Source organism: Dunckerocampus dactyliophorus, chromosome 8 (genome assembly GCF_027744805.1).
Source record: "Dunckerocampus dactyliophorus isolate RoL2022-P2 chromosome 8, RoL_Ddac_1.1, whole genome shotgun sequence".
NCBI classification, from domain to species: Eukaryota; Metazoa; Chordata; class Actinopteri; order Syngnathiformes; family Syngnathidae; genus Dunckerocampus; species Dunckerocampus dactyliophorus.
The window spans coordinates 6,890,796-6,910,096 of NC_072826.1; the positions used below are offsets into that span (position 1 = coordinate 6,890,796).

The 19,301-nt window shown below is 43.1% G+C and overlaps 1 protein-coding gene across 6 annotated transcripts; it reads left to right on the top strand.

Annotated features, from left to right (window-relative positions):
* The first annotated feature begins 250 nt into the window (after positions 1–250).
* Positions 251–18,915, top strand: pfkfb4a (6-phosphofructo-2-kinase/fructose-2,6-biphosphatase 4a). 6 transcript variants are annotated; one of them, XM_054784552.1, is made up of 15 exons: positions 251–452; positions 5,866–5,972; positions 10,450–10,566; positions 10,661–10,757; positions 10,841–10,907; positions 10,987–11,061; positions 11,594–11,650; positions 11,738–11,859; positions 11,998–12,205; positions 12,326–12,472; positions 12,549–12,653; positions 13,495–13,624; positions 13,804–13,866; positions 13,954–14,018; positions 14,906–15,620. In XM_054784552.1, exons 1-15 carry the CDS (start codon positions 439–441, stop codon positions 14,963–14,965), a joined length of 1,434 nt encoding a protein of 477 aa, XP_054640527.1. In that variant the 5' UTR covers positions 251–438; the 3' UTR covers positions 14,966–15,620. The 6 variants fall into 6 exon arrangements, with proteins under 6 accessions (XP_054640527.1, XP_054640526.1, XP_054640525.1 ...); XM_054784551.1 differs by lacking the exons at positions 251–452; positions 14,906–15,620 and adding exons at positions 5,736–5,767; positions 16,410–18,915; XM_054784550.1 differs by lacking the exon at positions 251–452 and adding an exon at positions 5,736–5,767.
* Positions 18,916–19,301: the final 386 nt, after the last annotated feature.

The window sequence follows — 19,301 nt, forward strand, 5'->3', positions numbered from 1 at the left end:
TGCAGGCTTTCTTAACTTTATTTGTGTCTGTATACACGCCCTACACACAGAGTTATTCAACTGACGGCCCACGGGCCACATCTGGCCCGCCAATCACCCAAATAATGAAACCATTCAAACGCGAGGCGCTCGTTCATGCAGTACTTCCACCGCTCTGCAGGGGGCACCAGCCAGTGCACGTCACAATCAAGCAGTAGTAGATTCAGCAGAAGAAGACTTTTTTTTTTTAAACAAATATGGCGCTATAAAAGAAAAACTACATACACTAAAAGTCGGCTTTTAAAAAGCGACTGGACAATAAAATATGTATTTATCGGAAATGCAGTGGGGAAGGCGACGTGTTTACTTTCTCACGAAGTAAACGCTGTTTCGAAGTACGAAAAGTCCACTAAGAGTTCACCCACACAGAGATGATAAAGGACTGCATGCAGGGATGTGATGACCCAAAACAGGTAATGACATATAATGCATATACATAATAGGCAATATCAGTTGTAAAGAAGACGCTGTTGGGCTAGCCAAGTCGTGTCCATTTGTGCTGTGCTGTCTTAATAGCTTAGTTACATCTAATAGACAATGTTTATTTTATTTAAAATACCGGGGTGATGCACCCTAGTTTTGTGAAATGCACTTTTGCTGTTATACGAAAACATCTTATTTTAAACAAGAGAGTTCAATGTCGTTGGAATGCTGTCTTTGAATGTCATTTAAAATAAAAGCATTCTAAACGTGGTTACTCGGGTCAAGTGAACATAATGGAAGAGTGCATTTTGAAACTGTGGCCCTCTTCAATATGTAGTTTAATAGCCCTGCCCTGCAACATGAAGATGTGATGATGATGATGGATGTCTTTGTGGAGGATCTCCTTCCAAACCTGGATCAGGACATCAGTCTGTGGTGGATGCAACAATGTGGATTCAGGGCTGGGCAACGTGCAGGTTAGTCAGTAGCGTCAGAAAGAGCCCAGAGCCCACTGCGCCACCAATCTGAGGCTCTCATCCTGGTACCAAACAACAAATAGGGTACCTCTGGCTAGCACATGGAGGTCAAGCCTCCCCAGACCGTCACTGACCCACCAAGACCAGTCATCTTAGAGGCAAGATGTCTCTTTACTCAGTGCACCAATGGCAAATCCGACGATTTTGGTGTTTTCCAGCAAATGCCTTTTGGACATCTGGCCCACACCGAGTCTTTTTCTGACAGTTTTACGGAAACATGCACACAAGCTGCCTGCTTGAGATCACTTCTGGGCAGTGATCCTCCTGTGCAACTGCCTCCACCTCTTCTGGTGTACTGGCCTATCTCCCGGTGTCTCCTCCTCACTCTTGACACTGTGTCGGAAGACTCAACAAGCTAATGGTACCAACTTGGAGAAGCTGCACAACATCCACTTGGTGCAGATAGCGTCCAATGCTATCAATAGTGGCGAAGGCAGTGGAAAATGCAAAGCAAATGAGCATTTGTGAGGTTTATTTATTTATACCTTCTAACGGATTTTTTGTGCCAACATTAAACAGACATGCACATGTGTGGCCTGCCTTTGGTCATTTGTAGACATCGGTTTGATACCACTGCTGTCACCTCTCCTGGCAGAATTGATAAATGTGGGTGACTTCAATGTTGTGGCCGAGTGTAAATAGCAGCGATGGGAAAATGTTTTTGAATTGCAGCTGTGTGACTTGGAGTTCCTTTTAGAAAAGGTCAGTGTTATCATGTTTACATTGTCTGCTTAAGTACCTTTCCCCCATTTCCATCACATGGTTCCCTACAAAGTATTTAGGGGAAGGGTCGGGGTGAGCGCATCATAAAAAGTATCTTGGCATCACTGGTGTAAATACAGGACGTCAGCCATGATTAGATGTGGCCCAAATAGAGCATGAACTCTCAGCTGTTGTTTGCTGCTCTGACGCTGAACAGAATCAAGACACAAGTGAAGGCCCGCGGTGTTTATGTGTGAAATTTTACAGCATGTTGCAAATGACTTATTTTGTGGCAGGAGGCTGCATTGATACATCATTTCCCACTATTAGTCAGCCATGACGGCATGCATGTGCAACACCAGCAGCGTGTTGACACAACAGCATCCCTCGCACTCACTGGTAATATTCCACTCAGCAAATTTAGTTTTTCTTCCTAAAAAATTAATTCATACAAATATTTATAGAGAAAATACATTTTTAAATATGAAATACTAAAATAAAATTAACTAGCATTCTTTTTTTTTCATCTAAACACATGATTAAATGAAAATACATAAATGCATTAAACAAATTCATTCACCATTCAGTCAAAGCTTTAAATAGGTGATGATTGTTACGTTCATGTGTCTACTGTTTGAAGTCTCATTTAAAATGACGTGGTAACATGAAACATTCATTGCATTGTGTCTGCACTGACACGTACAGTATGGTGGCCCTTTTCCAAAGAGTCAACATGTCCAACAGTGCTGTCTTGCACTTGGCTGTGATAAGGCACAGTGAGACAGGTCTGACTGGTATGTCTGACGTGTGTGTGTGTGTGTGTGTGCGGGGCAAGCTGCCTGAGGCTTGGGTGTGTGGTGTACATGGGAGTGAAGTGTGTACTCCGTGGAAGGGTGAGGTTGGGGTCACTTTGGCCTTTCGGGAGGCATGTGTTTAAGGTCATTGGAGTGCCACGAGGCTTGCAAGTGCGTCTTCCCTTCTTGATGTGTCGTCCCAACTGCCGGTGTCCTTTACCAAGCCCTTTATGTGCTTTTGTTTCCACAGATGCAAAGTCACAGGTCTACGTAATACTTGACTATTAGTGTCATCAATATAATAGGCTGCTGAGAAGCTTGTTATTATCACCACTGACATTTCCATTGTTTCCAACGTGGTATACGCTTTTCTTTTCTGTACACTCTTACTGTATATTTCAACTGTACGGTCATAGCCTGATGCTTCAGCAGTGCCTCAAGTTTATTCCATTTTTATGTCAGATTTTTCACATGTACATCACACATGTTAATGCCTATCCTTATTCTAATTCATACGTGTCAAACTCAGGCACGGGGGGACAAATCTGGGCCGCGTTGCAATTTCATCCGGCCCGTTGGACTGTTTGGAAAATAGCATTGAGTTGCCCCACCTCACTAACCTTACTAAACGAAGTGCTTACAGCAATTACATAATTAAGCGATTCCTCTGGTATAAAGTACTCCTGGCATTTTAATTGTACATAATCGTTTCCATTCATAATAAGGGTGCCAGATTCAGACCAAAAGTCAAAATAATTTAACTGTACTCAACCAAAAAAGGCAGCACTTTAAATATTACACCCTGTCTGTACAAAAGAACACCTTTTAAAGAGGCCCGAGACAGCCAAAAGTGATCATTTTAACTGCAGCAAAGCATGATAGGAAATGCATAATTTGCCCATTCCACAGCTGCAAACTCTTCCGGGTTACACATTTCGCGGATTGTGATGTTTTTGTTTTGAGATAAAACAGTCGCTTTTGCCGGGACACAGAGAATGACAAAGAGGTGGTCGATCAAAAATCACTTTATTGACACGAACGATTGGAAATTTCAATCGGGAATGAACGGACACAAAAAAATGCACCTTTCCCCGCTCCAATGTTTACAAAAAGTCTATCCACACGACTGAAGTTTAAAAAAAATGTATTGTCCACACAAAGTTACATTCACCAACTGTCATGCGCATTTTGTCCCGACCTGAAAACGCAACCTCAGGGGTGCATTATATTGGTATGTTCCAATCCCGGCACTGCACGCGCGGGGAACCGAGATAAAAGGTGTCTAGGCTGCTTACTTATCTAGACGTCAGTGCTAGTAAGACATTTGCTCAAAATCTGACCGTACTAACTACTATTTTTTAAGCCTGGTTTATTGGGGCATGTCCTGTCGTGCTCGCAGCTTCAAAGGAGCATCTGTGTGCGTGCACTGATGATGCATATGAATGTGCCACATTTGCCAATTAAATTAGTTAAAAGGACAAGAGGGCTTTTAATACTTTCAATATGCAGAAATATACAAGTGTTGAAAATTTCAGGATAAAAAAGGATAGAAAGTTGTGTGGGAGGGTGGTAATGTCCAGATCGGTCCACAAACTAAAATAGACTTTGAGTTTTGGCCCACTGTGCGGTAGAGTTTGACACCCCTGACTTAACATCTCAGTTGCTAACAACAATCACATGACCCGGAAACGAAAGCTTGTAGGAAAGCGCCACCTGCCACTATGAACTAACGCAACTTTACATATTTTTTCTTTTCGATGTTGTGACCTTCTTGAGCCACTTCATTGCACATACTTGCATTTTGCGCTGTTTTTTTTTTTTAACTAAGAAATATTGTGTTGTGACTTGAGTGGCAGGATTAGCCACAATAGACTGCAGTGAGAACTGCATTTTATTTGCTTACTTATTATTTAGAAAGAATGTTATTTATTTTAAATACATATGTTCCACTATCATTGTGTTATATCATATGGTTTAAAAATGACTGTTTGACATGACTTTTTTCTCCTTTCAATAAAGATATTTCAAGATAACACATTTTAGAGCTTTAATTGCAATAATGATACCGCCAAACCGTGATATTTTTTCCCAAGGTTGTTGTAACGTCAGCTGTTCTGGGTCATATGAATGCTGGAGCCTATCCCAGTTGGCCTTTATGTATTTGTATTTCTGTATGTATTTTATGTATTTATTTCATACATACAGTATATTTTCATGATGCCATGAAGTTATATCAGTGAAAGCAAGAGAGAAACACTTTATATATTTTATGTACACACTGTATGTCCACTCTTATGTCCAGTTTGTCTGAAGAAGTTTATGCTGATTAAAAAGAAAACAATGTATCACAACGTGTCAGGTGGAAGATAAGTACCATCGCAGTGCAGCAAAACAAGTCTTGCAAGTTAGTCTGCTGCGGAATTTGTCTCTTCCTGTAAAGAGCTATGCATCTCAACCTGCAGCTCTTCACCTCTAGTCTTCTAGAAGGTAAATGTCGCTCTGTTATAAGTACATCTACACGTTCTAGTGAGAAGCATTGCAATAGCTCTATCAAAAAGAGTGCATTTGCCAAGTTAATAATCCTTACTTTTCATTGACACTGTCAGAGAGGTATCAGTGTAACAGTATGTTTATTATTATTGTTATATTTTGGTTACCTCATGTGGCAACTAGGGAAATACGGTTAGAAAGAATGTGATGATTGGTCCAAATATCGATATTAGCTTGATGAGATTGCTGTTTTTCAGTTGTCTTGTTTATTGTCACACTTATCTGTGATTATGTTGTGTTGTTCCTGTTATTACATTGTTGTTCTACTTAGATATTCTTTACAAACTTGGAGAATGGGTTATGGGGCACAAATGAATGCGCCCCATGAAATCTGCCTGGCAACAAGTGCAGCCATTCTGCTTATGTGTGTTGCGACATGTGCTACTTGTTTATAATGCTGCGAATTACATAAAATACTCACGTTTTCCTGCTTTGTAGCCTTCCTAAGTGGCTGGTGGCCTACATGTTTTCATGGCAAAATGGAAGGAAGGAAGGAATTTGGTAATTAGTATCGGTCAACACTGAGGATTACTATCTTTGTAAAAGCAGACTTTTTGACAGGCAGCGTCGGATGTTGTTGCGCCGTGTGCTCTACAATGCAATGTTTTCTGCAGTGTACTAATCTATATTTAACCATCACTGTCATGGGAACTGTCAGGGCGAGTGGGGACACTTCCTTGCTGCCTGAGGGTGGGTGTGGTGTATGATGGTGCAAGGGGGCAGGTATTGCTACCTAATTCCGTCCAGTTGTGTAGAAAGCCTCGCTTCACACACTCGGTGGGTGTGTGAGTGAGTGAGTGAGTGTGTGTGTGTGTTCACAGGCAGACGGAGGACGCACGGAACCACCGCGGGGCTCCATCGGACAGACGGTCCATGATGAGAGGCTGCTCCGGCCGATCCAAACACGCACAGATCCAAGGCAGAACGGGTAAGGATTCTCCTCATATCCGTCCAAGTCGCAGGAAGTGTGTGTGGCACGGAGGGGACGTAAACAAGAGTGGACGTGCGGTGTGTGTGTGTGTGTGTGCCTGCGTGTGTGTGTTTTGTCTCCGAGACCTTTACCCTACATAACAATACGCTCCCTTTTGCTTATAGCCTGCACGGCCGTTTGTCGCTCTAGTTTAATATTTGACCACTTTGAACATGCCTTACTTGCGCTATATAACAAAACATACGATTGTTTGCTTTGGTAATCGCAATGCTGCATCTTTTGCAAGCATCTTGTCGTTGTTATGCTATTCTTATGACGGTATGCTTTGATGGCATGTATAACATTTCTACGTTTTTAGTGGCGGTGCCAGTCAGGACTGGAAATGATGATGATGTTTTCCAGTGCAGGCTAAAATCTGTTAGCTGCTGGGAGGAAGAGCCCTTCATCCACACATCCTTCATGTGCACTATTAGTAGATTTTAAACCCTTTTCGCTATACCCAAGCTTGTTAAGACAAGTTATCGTGTATCGTATATGGGCTGCATGTATTTCAACATGTGCAATCATGTCTCCAGTACATCATTTTATGGGAAAGAGCTATTTAATTGGAAAAGCTCTTCCATCAAAGCAAATGTAGGTCAGGGGCCCTGTTGCTCCTCTATCGCGAGTTTAATATAACCACTGCATTAAAATAGGTGAACAAACTGACCTATATGTAAGGAGCATGTCGTCTTATGTGCAATGTAATCGAATAAAACGCCACTTTCATAAGCCATATCCTTACGTGTGTAATATTCATATTCTGACTTGTCAGGAATTCCAAAAATCACAACTATATTAAATGTCTTAGATTTTTACCCTAGTTCTTGCTGGAAAGAAAGTTGATGCCATGTAAGTGCAAATAAACATGCAAGAGTGGTAAAGAGAGCAATGCTGCCATCTAGTGGATGTTTACCATACACGCTGCGTTTCAATTTGCGCACTTCCGTACTAAAATGTGTGTTCAGTATTTTGTACACTGCGTACCTTTAGTTCCTATCGGCGCAAATTATGACAGCGTAGTGCTGTTACAGGCGTTGCTCACTTACCGGAAATGACGATGGCAAACGTTCCCCAAATTGAGAATTGCAGCCGCTCGAGGTAGTCCCTCCCTAACCGCTACGTAGCCAAGATGGCGACGTTTGAGGGTGGCTAGGTTCCGTTGCTGCACACCGACCAATTACTATGAATAATTAGGTGAACTAAATTCAGGGTCACACAGACTGGAATACTAGAATAGATGTAGATTGTTATAAGTAACCATAACTATGTTGTATTTTTATGTTTTATTTAGGAGCCTATAGTAAGGTTTAGTAATGACAGTAATTGTGTAAATATATATTAAAAATGAAACATCTAGCATGTAAAACTGCACATGTGCATCTCAATAAATTTGGGTATCGCAAACGTTTTGGTTTTGACATGAATTGCTGTGTGCTGACTTATTTTGAGGGGACAGCAAATTTACACTGTTACACAAACTGCACATAAACTACACTGTATCGATGTTATTTGTCCCATGAAAAGATATAATACAATATTTGCAGAATCGTGTGGGGTGTACTCACTTTTGTGAGACACTATAGCAGGGGTCACCAACGTGGTGCCCGCGGGCACCAGGTTAGCCCCCCACGACCACATGAGGTGCCCGCAAGCCTGCTTTTCATTCAGGTTTTCAGTTAATAATGAAAGAACAGTAGGAAGAAATGCATTCTGAAATACAAAATGTGAGCTGTGGACACCAGCATTTTGTTAATCTTCTGGTAAAACAAGCATATTCGCTTTGTTTGGGTTTAAAATAAGCTCTGAAAATAAATGTTACAAAAATGAGTAGCTCTTGGCTCTTCATTTTGTAAAAGTAGCTCACAAGGTAAAACGTTGGTGACCCCTGCACTATAGGTATAAATAATGATAACGAATAGGGAAGGGTTTCATTTATTACAAATCCATGTTTGGTCCCAACACTAAGTTTGGGAAACCTTGCTCAAGAGGCAAAATATTGGACGATGTTTGCCTTTTGAGTATTTTTGGAGCTCAATTTAATACACAAACACAAATGGTAAAGGTTGACATGTGCAGCAAAATAAAGAGGGGGGTAACATGCAGGAGATGAATGAATTTAGCTTTGCTGATTGTACACTGCCCTGCTTAAAAAGCACCTAAATGAAACGTTGCTTTAGACGTGACACAAGTAGGCCATGGACCACAGCTGGATACTGTTTTCTTCTTCCTTGATATACCTTGCCATGTTTACATGTAGTACATGTATTGCTCATGCGCAAACACCAAGCAACAAAACTTGCAACGTGGTTTTAACGACTATCAATTCTAGTTTTGTTGTTGCAAAAAGAGGGGTATATGAAATTTGTGTTTGTGTACCATATATACTGCTTGTTTCTTGAAAATGGCAGCCAGAGTGTTTTTTAGGAGGTAAAAGTTTTTTTTTGTTTGTTTTTAGTCTGATGCTTGAGTCTCCAATTATCATCCTATTATATCTAATGTCCACTTATTTATTGTTTGCTGATGACCATTAGCATGTAACCGGTTGATAGGGGCATGTCTCTTTGCAGCTCTGAGCATTGGCAGGGGGTTGGGATGGGAAGTTCGAGCCAACCCTTGACCCCTGACCAATCGAGGTTGGGGGAGGCAGTTGCTGAATCTTGAGAGTTTTGGCAAAGAGGGGAAGAATACATTTACCCTGTACACAACCTTGGGATTTATAGAGTACAGTATTGTATTAAAAGAAACTTACAATAGTGTTCCACTGGGATCCCAAATAATTTTAAAAGCCCCTGAAATGAGCAGGATAGGGCTCCTTTAAATATATATATGTTTTTCCCCTTTTAAATAAAAATATCAAAGTGAACCTGCATCATGTGACTTTTCAGTATGCACTGCCCTCTGTGGAAAGGTTTGGGCACCACTACCCTATTGGAATTGCACAACAAATACTACCTTACGTATAATGCTATAAAATATAGTGCAATAATATCAACATAGTTCCAGTATACAGTATTTAATGAAAGAGTTAGCCTTCTGCACTTGTCATTACGGTTCAACAGCAGAAAAGTGGCTGCGTTGCTACTTTGGTCATTACGACCAAGCCTTGGTCTCCTCTGTGTACATGGCACGTGACGCGCAGCTACGCGCATGAGCGCAGCAAGCCACCCGCGGACCGTCAGTCTGCATCTTCGTCGAGCTACTCTGATGAAACCCCGGTCACCTTCGGAGCAGCATCACGGGAAAAGACCCCGTCTCCCTCCCGCGGCGGCCTCTACTTCGCCGCAAGACGGAATGGAGGATAACACGCCGTCGAATCCGCGGGAACTAACCCAAAACCCCCTCAAGAAGATCTGGATGCCGTGCAAAAATGGCCTTCCCGAAAGGCACATTTCTCAAAGAAAGGGTGCGTATGGCGGTGACGTGCCCGCGGCGTCACTCTTCCCTAACCAAGCCCTCTTATGGGTTATTATGTATGCTATGTCTAACCACTCTTCAAGAATGTTGCTCGCTTGCTTCTGGTGGCTTGTTTGCTTAAACCGGCGAGACGTGATAAACGAGTCAGCCTCCACTGACGGAAGTGATGTGCTAGCTTAACTGTTAGCGCCCGTCTTGCTCGTGCAGTGCTTCGCCTCACGCGACTGAGGCGACACTTCAATGGACCGAAACGGGCGGAAACGTAATCGTTGCGGTGTGCATACTGAAGCACCGGCTGGTGGTAAACACGATGCTGTCTGTCGTGTAGTCATGTGTGTGATGCGGGCTCCTGGGTAACCTCACTGACGGCCAACTGAATACCGTTGGATCAGTAGATGCCATCAAATCAACGAACTGGTTTTGTCTCCTGCAAATTGTGTTTTGCTCTCTGTTTAGATAGACTCGCTATTCTAGCTTGCAGTCTCCTACTGTATGTGTACACACTGTGTACTGTGTCTAGCTTGACTGCACTTGGTTCTTAAGCTTTTGGTTTTCATCGGGTAGATTTCAGTTAGGGGGCATGCTGGACCACGTCTGAGCATTTTGGGGCTCAGCTAAGCTGCTGCTTTGGAATGTGGGTGGAAGCTAAGGTACCCAGAGAAAACCCACACATGCATGGGGACAACATGCAAACTCCACCCACAGATGTTCCAGCTGAGATTTGAAACATTGATCACCTGTCTGTGAGGCTGACATGCTAACGAACTAGGCTACTGTGCTGTAAGAAAAATTAACACGAGAGTTTAGAAGAAGGGAGGCTGTTTCTTCATTCTGTCCTCTGACCCAGTCATCTGTGCAAACAGTGGTCCCGTTTGGCAACTGGCCATTAACTGTGTGCAGATGTGCTGGATTGTGAAAGCTCGGTGTTTCACAACCATCCCTTCTGTTCTTTGCCTCCACCATTCTCAAGACAAGGCGTAGAAACATAATTAATCACGTTGTCTCTCTTCCTTTGCAGTATGTATGACCAACTGCCCTACCCTGATAGTGACGGTGGGCCTTCCTGCCAGGGGGAAGACTTACATCTCCAAGAAGTTGACCCGCTATCTCAACTGGATTGGCGTTCCCACCAGAGGTACATCTTTATTTTAGTTGTTTGTTAAAAAGGATCATTGCAGAATGTGAAGATAATTTGCAATCCTTATGTCCCCCACCTCTGTCTTTTCCAGAGTTCAATGTAGGACAATACAGGAGAGAGTGTGTGAAGATCTACAAGTCCTTTGAGTTCTTCCGTCCAGACAATGAAGAGGGCTTAAAGATCAGAAGGTGAGAGTCTCTCATGATCATCGTCAAATGTTCCGATCTTTCTCTTTTGATGTTTATCGATGGGATTTCTTGGGTGTACGCAGGCAATGTGCTTCGGCAGCTTTGAACGACGTGCGACAGTACCTAACAGAAGAAGGAGGCCAAGTTGCGGTAAGTCAGATGTTCAGTTAGCCGCTGCTCAAACACAATGTGCACAGTAGTCCTGAAACACTGTTTCCCTCTCACACAGGTTTTTGATGCAACAAACACAACAAGGGAAAGGAGGGAAACCATCATCCAGTTTGCAGAGCAGAACGGCTTCAAGGTATTCAGTGTGTAGATCATAAAATACTTTTACGTAGGCAGGGAATTGATGTATTGGAGAAGTCCATAGGTGGTGTTACCCTCTGAAGGATTAGTTAACACAACAGCATTGTAGTCTTTTTTGGCGGAGGGGTGTATTTTGAAAGGTTTAATACAGTTGATGGTCGAAATGATCTCTGTTCACATGAACCTTCAAACTAGGGATGTCCTGATCCACATTTTTTGACTTCCAATACGATCCGGTATCGACTTTTCTTTTTTTTTTTTTAATAATACGAATTTGTTACAAAGTGTTGCTGAATTTACTTTTTTATTACGCAGCATGACCACCAATATTGTTTGGCTTTTGTAACAAAAATATGTGCCATACCATTTTGTTCAGTACTCCAATGTCTGGGCACTAAAAAAAATAGCACACTGCAGGTAAGTTAGTTGATGCCTTTCACAGCTTTTAACAGTCCATACACAACTAGACCAAACTGTTTCAAGCAGAGAATTACTAAGCATACTGAGCTTGTCATGTCTTTTTGTAGGTGTTCTTTGTGGAATCTGTGTGTGAAGACCCAGATGTCATCCAGGAGAACATTGTGGTGAGCATCGTTTGTCAATGGCATGTTACGGCTGAATGAGTTTGTGCAAGTTGTCGTCAGCGCATTGTTGTTTCTGTTTCTGTTTAGCAAGTGAAGCTGGGCAGCCCCGACTACACCAACTGCAACACCGAGGAGGCGGTGGAAGATTTTATGAAGAGGATCAAGTGTTACGAAAACTCCTATGAGACCCTGGATGAGGTTTTGGACAGGTGCGGTGGAGCTGTATTTGAAATGGTAGTGAATGGAGCTGAGATCACCACAGCCATTGCTAAAACAACAAACTGTAGTATTCAAAGTATGCAGGGGCACAAATGGACATAGATTTGAGGTCTCTGGTCTCCTTTTAGGGATCTCTCCTACATCAAGATAATGGATGTGGGTCAGCGTTACATGGTCAACAGGGTGTTGGACCACATCCAGAGTCGGATCGTCTACTATCTCATGAACATCCACATCACACCTCGCTCCATCTACCTGTGCCGCCATGGTGAGAGTGAGCTCAATGTTAAAGGTCGGATTGGAGGAGACTCTGGTCTTACACCAAGAGGTAAAGAGGTACGGCAGACATGACCTGAAAGATGACAACCAAAGTGCATATACTGCTAGATGAAAGTCAAACTGGATCCTCCTCCTCCCCCAACCATGTGTCAGCTTAGTGTCCTCACGTATTTACAGTTTGCCAAGAAGCTGAGCCAATTCATCCAAGCCCAAGGCATCAGTGACCTGAAAGTGTGGACCAGCCAGATGAAGAGAACCATCCAGACAGCCGAGGGTCTCAGTGTGCCCTATGAACAGTGGAAGGTCCTGAACGAGATTGATGCTGTGAGTGCTCCATCTTTTCTGTTTGCAATGTACCATCACTATGGGATGTGGATCAATTTGTTTGATGCAACTTTAGGGCGTATGTGAGGAGATGATGTATGAGGAGATCCAGGATCACTACCCTCTGGAGTTTGCGCTGAGGGACCAGGACAAGTACCGCTACCGCTACCCTAAAGGAGAGGTGAGTGGATGTACTCGGAACATTGTTCAGCTGGCACTGTCTTTCTCACACACACACACACACACACACAGTCAAGTTATAGCAGCATGGCTACAAGCCAGTTACACTTAGGCGGCCTCCCAGACACATTTTGTTCTGATTGGCTGTTGGTGTCTCTTACGTGAATGCACGTGTGGACATCAGTGATGTCATGCATGGCTTTTGGGAATCTTGTTAAATCCAGATATATATCAGACTGGCTGTATGGCATCCCCATCATCAGTCTAGTGTATCAACAGTGACTTAACCCCCACTTCGTCCCGTGAGCGGAGTTCTGGTCGGATTTCGGTGATGAGGAACTCAGTTACGGTTAATTGGTGGGGCCACTTAAGTAAAGACTTTGGTTTCTCAAAACAATAGGTGTTCAAAAGTGTAATACATTTGCATCACAAAAATGCCCCCTTGAAAAAATCAGACCTCACAATTGCACGGCATTAGTTTCTCTCCTGTCTTATCACTGTGCACTGCCACCTGTCCATTGTTGTGTATGTATTCCACAGCGGATGAAGACTGCTGCGCTGCAACAAGAATCTTGCCTTGCAACGGTGCAGTCATAACATCTTCATAACAATATTTATTATTGTGCTTGTAGCATCCAGTAATATAGAAAGGCCTATTTGAAATTTCTAGCTCTGTAATCAAAATATTAGGAATACACCTCCAGTGTGATGCTATAGACTAAACAACAATAATACAGAGTTTCCAGTATCTTTTGTATTTAAAGCAAATCCTGTTCCATCTGTAGTCTCACTTTTACACTCATTCTGCATGTCTAACAGTTTCTTCTCCTCCTTTGACTCAGTCCTATGAGGACCTGGTGCAGCGCTTGGAGCCGGTCATCATGGAGCTGGAGCGGCAGGAGAATGTTCTGGTCATCTGTCACCAGGCGGTCATGCGCTGCCTGCTTGCCTACTTCCTGGACAAAACAGCAGGCGAGTCTCTGTAACAGAAGCACGCCCGTTGAGCATACGGAGCTGCACTGCTGGCTAACTGACCCCAATTTCTCGTTAAAACACTTGAGATGACATTATGGGACTTGAAAAGATGAATCCCTTTTTGTGATGATGTTTTGTGCTAGCTGAATAAACTTCTGGTGTTTGCATCCAAATAGAGGAGCTGCCGTACCTGAAGTGCCCTCTGCACACAGTTCTGAAGCTAACTCCAGTGGCCTACGGTAGGAAGCGCTCATCCTTGCCTAAACTGTTCACAGTTGACTGTAACAACAAGCGCTCTTCTAACGGAGCTAACCTCCTGTCACCAGGCTGTAAGGTGGAGTCCATCAGCCTTAATGTGGACGCTGTAAACACGCACCGAGAGAAACCAGAGGTGCGTATAATCACTCAGACACACTCCCCACATAACTGACCCACGTTGCATGCAGTAAGACTGGACAAAACCGCATTGTTTCAGTGGCCTCAGGCCCTGAACGTCATGCTGCAACATTAATTTGTCAACACTTTATTACAATAGATGTGCTTTTGTAATCAGCAGTTATACAAAACTGTCAACTTGAGCCGAGCCTTAAACATTTTTCAAATGCGCCATTATTCCTGCACTGGATCTGCTCTCTGGATGAGATTTTACCTCCTTAGAGTTAACTTGACCTGAAAAAAATTGACAGAGAGACACGTGCCTGGGATTGTTCCATGTAAAGTACGTAGCTTCTGAATTGGAACAGAACAATTGGAACTTATAATTGATTTGACTTGACGGCCTCTGACCCTGCATACACGTAGCATGATTTCATTCATACTGAATACAATTTCACCGGGACATATCTAGGTTCATCCACAGAGATATATCTAGAGCTGTCCTATCTAGTCTGACTTGTGTGTGTCCCACCGAGTCTTTGAGCACGAACTGATGAAGCCTGCTCTTATGAGAGGCGGAACATCTTCTAAGACAACCTAAACAGTCCAGTTGTGATCGATTGAATGCCCTGAGAATACAGTGATCAGGTTGAATGGGAATATTACAGGCACAGGCATATATCGTTTTAAAGACGTCATTCAATGTGTGGATTGTCACTTGAACTTTCTTGAATGAAAATGTAACCTCCCCGTTATTTTCAGGGCGTGCTATGTTAACACAGCCAGACAAATGTATCGTTTAAGCGGCAAAAATATCTGTGATTTTTGCTTTGGTGAGTCTCCCATGTTGTTTTTGATCCCACCCCCTCTGTGTATGCTTTTTTCCCCCCCCTCATCGAACAGAACGTAGAGGTGTCGCGGATGTCAGAGGAGGCTTTGCTAACCGTGCCAGCTCACCAATGAGGCAGTGCCCCCTCCCCCTGCAGTCCTTTTACCTTTCATTGCACACTCTGTAAACCTTCCGATGCACGCTGCACCTGCCAACCTCTTTCCTGTCCGTCTTGCTTTGATGCGATTACACTCCACCGTCGTCTCCACTTCCTGCACTTGTATGTTAAGATGTTATGATGGTAATAGCTGACTGGAATCCAGTTCTTTTTTTGATTATTTTTTTTTGTAATAATAATAATAATAATAATAATACATTCTCCCATTTTTGGAGAATAAATTGAGTTTTTTTTTGTTTTTGTTTTTTTGGGACCTGATGCTGAACTCCCACGGGAAAACAGGAAGATCTAATGCTTGGTCTAATGAAGTTTTTGTATGTCGTTTGTTCTCATGATTCTTATCATCAGTCGATATCAGGAGTGTTACGTCTTCTTCGTAGGAGATAAGACACTTGACCTAATTTTGCACAACTTTTCTTTGTCATCCACTGTTCTCCTGTACAACTGCTGTGTGCTAAATTTCATACTGTCTACTAAACCTCATGGAAGTACAATTATATTGTTAAGCTATTGACAATGTGAAGTGTCTTTTATGCAAAAATCACTCACCGGAATGAAGAAAAGATTTTCTGTTAAATTGTTTGTAAATAAACTTCACTTACCCAGCACTGCTCCAAGCCCTCTCTCGTCACAGTCATTTCTTTAAGACCTTGAGGGTTCTACTTTGCATTCAGTTGTTATGGCACAACACAAACATACTTCAAGTACTTTGCAGCCTACGTGTCTATTTACATTGGTTTCTACTGCATTCATGCCGGACTTTGGCACAGTTACATCTCTCCCTTGTCCCCTGCTGGCCCTCACCCACACCGCTCCACAGCTTTTGGGCTTTGGCCCATTTACGTGTGCTATCACTTCATTATACAACACTCTGTATTATCTACATTGTGCAGGCTCCAGCTATTATAACTGGCAGGAGGAAGAATCGCATTGTATACCACATTTTTCCCCTCACGTTCGGCCACACTTTACAGAGCGTACCGTTGTTTTTGTTGATTATTTAGAGTCTTCATGCACATGGACGGTTGCCAGTTTTAACTGGTGGGATGAACGATCCGATTAATGATTTGATTTGTCTACTGTGCATGCTCTACCAATCGTGCTGGGTGGGGCCAGGGAGGTGTACCATGCTTCGGTACGGTTCAGAGCACTCACATAGTCAAACAAATCGGTCTTAAGTAGGCCGGAGCGGGGCGTGAATTGCGCCAGTCACACCGCAAAGTTCATCAAGACTGACACAAATGAATTATAATTTCATATATTTATTGTTACACTTGAGACAAAACTCCTTGATGAGCAAAAGAGATCGTCATCTCATCTCCCTGTCAGCCGACATGTACACTACACCTAATTTCATTTATTAGATAAGAGCTCTGACACTGATGTGTTGCTCTTTCTAGAACGTCAACATCCATCGAACAACGGAAGATGCCCTGCAGACCGTCCCTGCGCACCTCTGACACCCTGCCGTGACTCAGTGAGACTCCCAATGTTTCCGCCTAGCGTGCACGTTGTGTTCACACAAGTGGCTGTCAGGGTGAAGTGCCTGCTGTGATACGTACCAACACACCTTTACCAGTCTTAGGCTCCATTTGAAGGATCTCCGCTAGGATACCACAGACTACATTTGAGCAACTACTGGGATAATCAATGAGTATTTAATAGCTGTTTTTGGAGGGGTGCATCTCTGGATGGTCAGATTGAGGCGGATAATGCGTCTCGCAGGAGTCGTGAGCTAGTGGAAGTCCGGTAGATGTCGCGGTGTACCACAGGTGGTCCTCAAATTATGAGCAACTTCCGTCTGTTTCTACAAGTCAGAACTTCTAAATCGAGTCACACAAACTGTACACAGAACACATGGAGGACATCTAAGTACAGTAATAAAAAGATTAAATACGAGAATTAAACAAAACGGTAAAAAAAAGCAAAAACACAGAACGATGGTTGTCTTGCACACTGGAGGGAGAGACGGGCTTATTGGGAGCAGGAAGTCTCAGTAATGAGACCACTACACTGCACAGTTATCACTGTTCATTTCATAGTAAAAGATCCCTTCACATGCTCAAGGATACCATTGTTATCCTTGATGATGGTCACAGTGTTTGAGCAGCTTGGACCAGGAATGCACCCAATGATGATTTCTCCGCTTCTCCACCGAGCATTTTACGATGTCTGATTTCACTTCACTTTTCACTTTCCTTTTCTTTGGTGCGCTGCCACCAGAAGTCTGCCTCACACGTGGGAGTCATAACGTCGGCTGATGGAATTTGTCTTTTCTATGTTTTACTCCGCCCACCTAAGTACTGGAGTTCTTTTTCTTTTTGTACCTTGTTCAATAACTTAGAGGCGTGCGTTCATCACCACGAAACTTCATAACTTCGTAACACGAGGACCACCTGTAGTTGAGACTGCAGCAATAGCACCTCTGCTGCTACTGTAGTAAGTACTCCTCTCCATTTTTTCCCCCTCATTGCACTCAAGAAAGGATTGATCATCAATAAATTCCATACAGAGTTCTCAATGACCAGTTAATCCAGAGATGGGCAACCTGCGGCCCCGCGGGCCACCAAGTGTCGTAATCCGGCCCGCTGGGCATTTTCAAATTCCTTTTTTAAATGGAAACTGTAGCCGGCAACATGTCTTGCAGTGCTACTCCGGCACGCTTGAGTCGCCAAAATAGTCGGATGCAAGCCGTAGCTTGTCCAAAAATCCATCCAAACAACACGACACGTCAACACACACGACGCACAAAGCAACCCACCTAGTGCACCATGTGGGCACACAAACAAATGTCTGCGAGCAATACCCATGCAAAAAAACCCCCACTAAGGAAGTGTATATCACACTTCTCTCTGGCAGAGTAAATCTGTTGAGCACTTGACGGCATTTAGGTATACAATTCTATCTTCTTTAAAGGCTGGACAGGACAGGGGGAAAAGAAAAAAAAAAAAAAAAAAAAAAAAAAAAAACACTAATATATTCCCGCCGCAAGGCATGCTGGGTAGCTTGTGGTACCCTTTCTCCCAACAACAAAGAATTAAACAAGGAGGAGTTAACATACTCTTGATATCCAATGTTTTCTTGTTCATAGTTCATGTTGTTGTTGCAGATGGACTACCCAGCATGCCTTGCGGGCATTTGGCTATATCACATTTTTAAGTTACGTGTCGTGTTTAGCGCTCAGTTGTTGATATATGTGATGCGTTAACTTGCTGCGGATGTGTCGTGTTTTTGTTTGGTCGGTACGTCGTTGAGTTTGATGCCACCCATAAAAAGACAGCCCCTCCGCCACATTTTTTTTAACCCAACGTGGCCCGCAAGTCAGAAAGTCTGCCCACCCCTGAGTCAGTCTATAGTCGGGTTTTAACACCCATCCCTAATCTCAGTTTGTTGTATTTTGAAATATTTCTGGCTCCACATGTTGCCACTCCGCACATCACCTTTGACCCAGTGTTGTATTGTACCCTGTAGAATCGATTCGGGGTGTTTTCAATCATCATGTGGCGTCCATGACATGTTTATCTGCTTCATATTTGATGAACAGCTTTAATGTGCAATCATCGTTGATGTGAAAGAGTCCTTGGTGTGTAACGTGCAGTTTGAAGTTTCCCAACCTTCTGGACCTGGAAGTCAAACACGATGAAACGTTGAACCTTGAAGTGCTCATTCGCTTATGAATGACCTGAGTGGATTCAAATTTGATGGTGAAAACTACCATTCACACGCATTTTCTACTGACCTCGCCTGAAGCAGATGTACCGCCGTGCAATGACCTCATTGTGGTTCTCCGTTATGAAGAAAACATCTGTGTCCACTTGCCGTTAAATATGAAGGAAAAATACGCTTTCAAGCTTCACTGTTGCTGTGACACTGTAACAGGAATACAATAAAGATGTGTTATTTATATTTTACACACTGACCTGTCATCATTTAAAATCCACTTCGCTATCATTTTGGATGAAACATGTTCAGTTTCGACTGACTCAGTCAGAAAGGCGCTAATACCCTCCTGATCAAAACTCAAAACTCTCCAAACCAGAACAAAAAATGTTCTCAGTAGGACTCAGTAATGAGGAGCTCCACCGTTCTTGTTAATCACTTCAAAATTTGCTTTAGGCATGCTTGGTACGAATGTTTCCAGGAGGCTAGTGGGAACATTGCTCCAAGTGGTGAAGATGGCTTCACCAAGGGTGAACTGCCTGGAACTGATGGCCATTTTTATAAACTTCCCTTGCCATCCATCCCCAAATGTTCTCTATGGGATTTAAATGAGGGGAACATGCAGGATGGTC

Excerpts from the sequence above, each read along its gene's own strand:
- pfkfb4a (XM_054784549.1), top strand. The coding sequence starts at position 9,165 with ATGAGCGCAGCAAGCCACCCGCGGACCGTCAGTCTGCATCTTCGTCGA. Across the intron at positions 10,908-10,986 it reads AAGAAGGAGGCCAAGTTGCG|GTTTTTGATGCAACAAACAC; the intron begins GTAAGTCAGATG and ends CCTCTCACACAG. Across the intron at positions 12,206-12,325 it reads TTACACCAAGAGGTAAAGAG|TTTGCCAAGAAGCTGAGCCA; the intron begins GTACGGCAGACA and ends ACGTATTTACAG.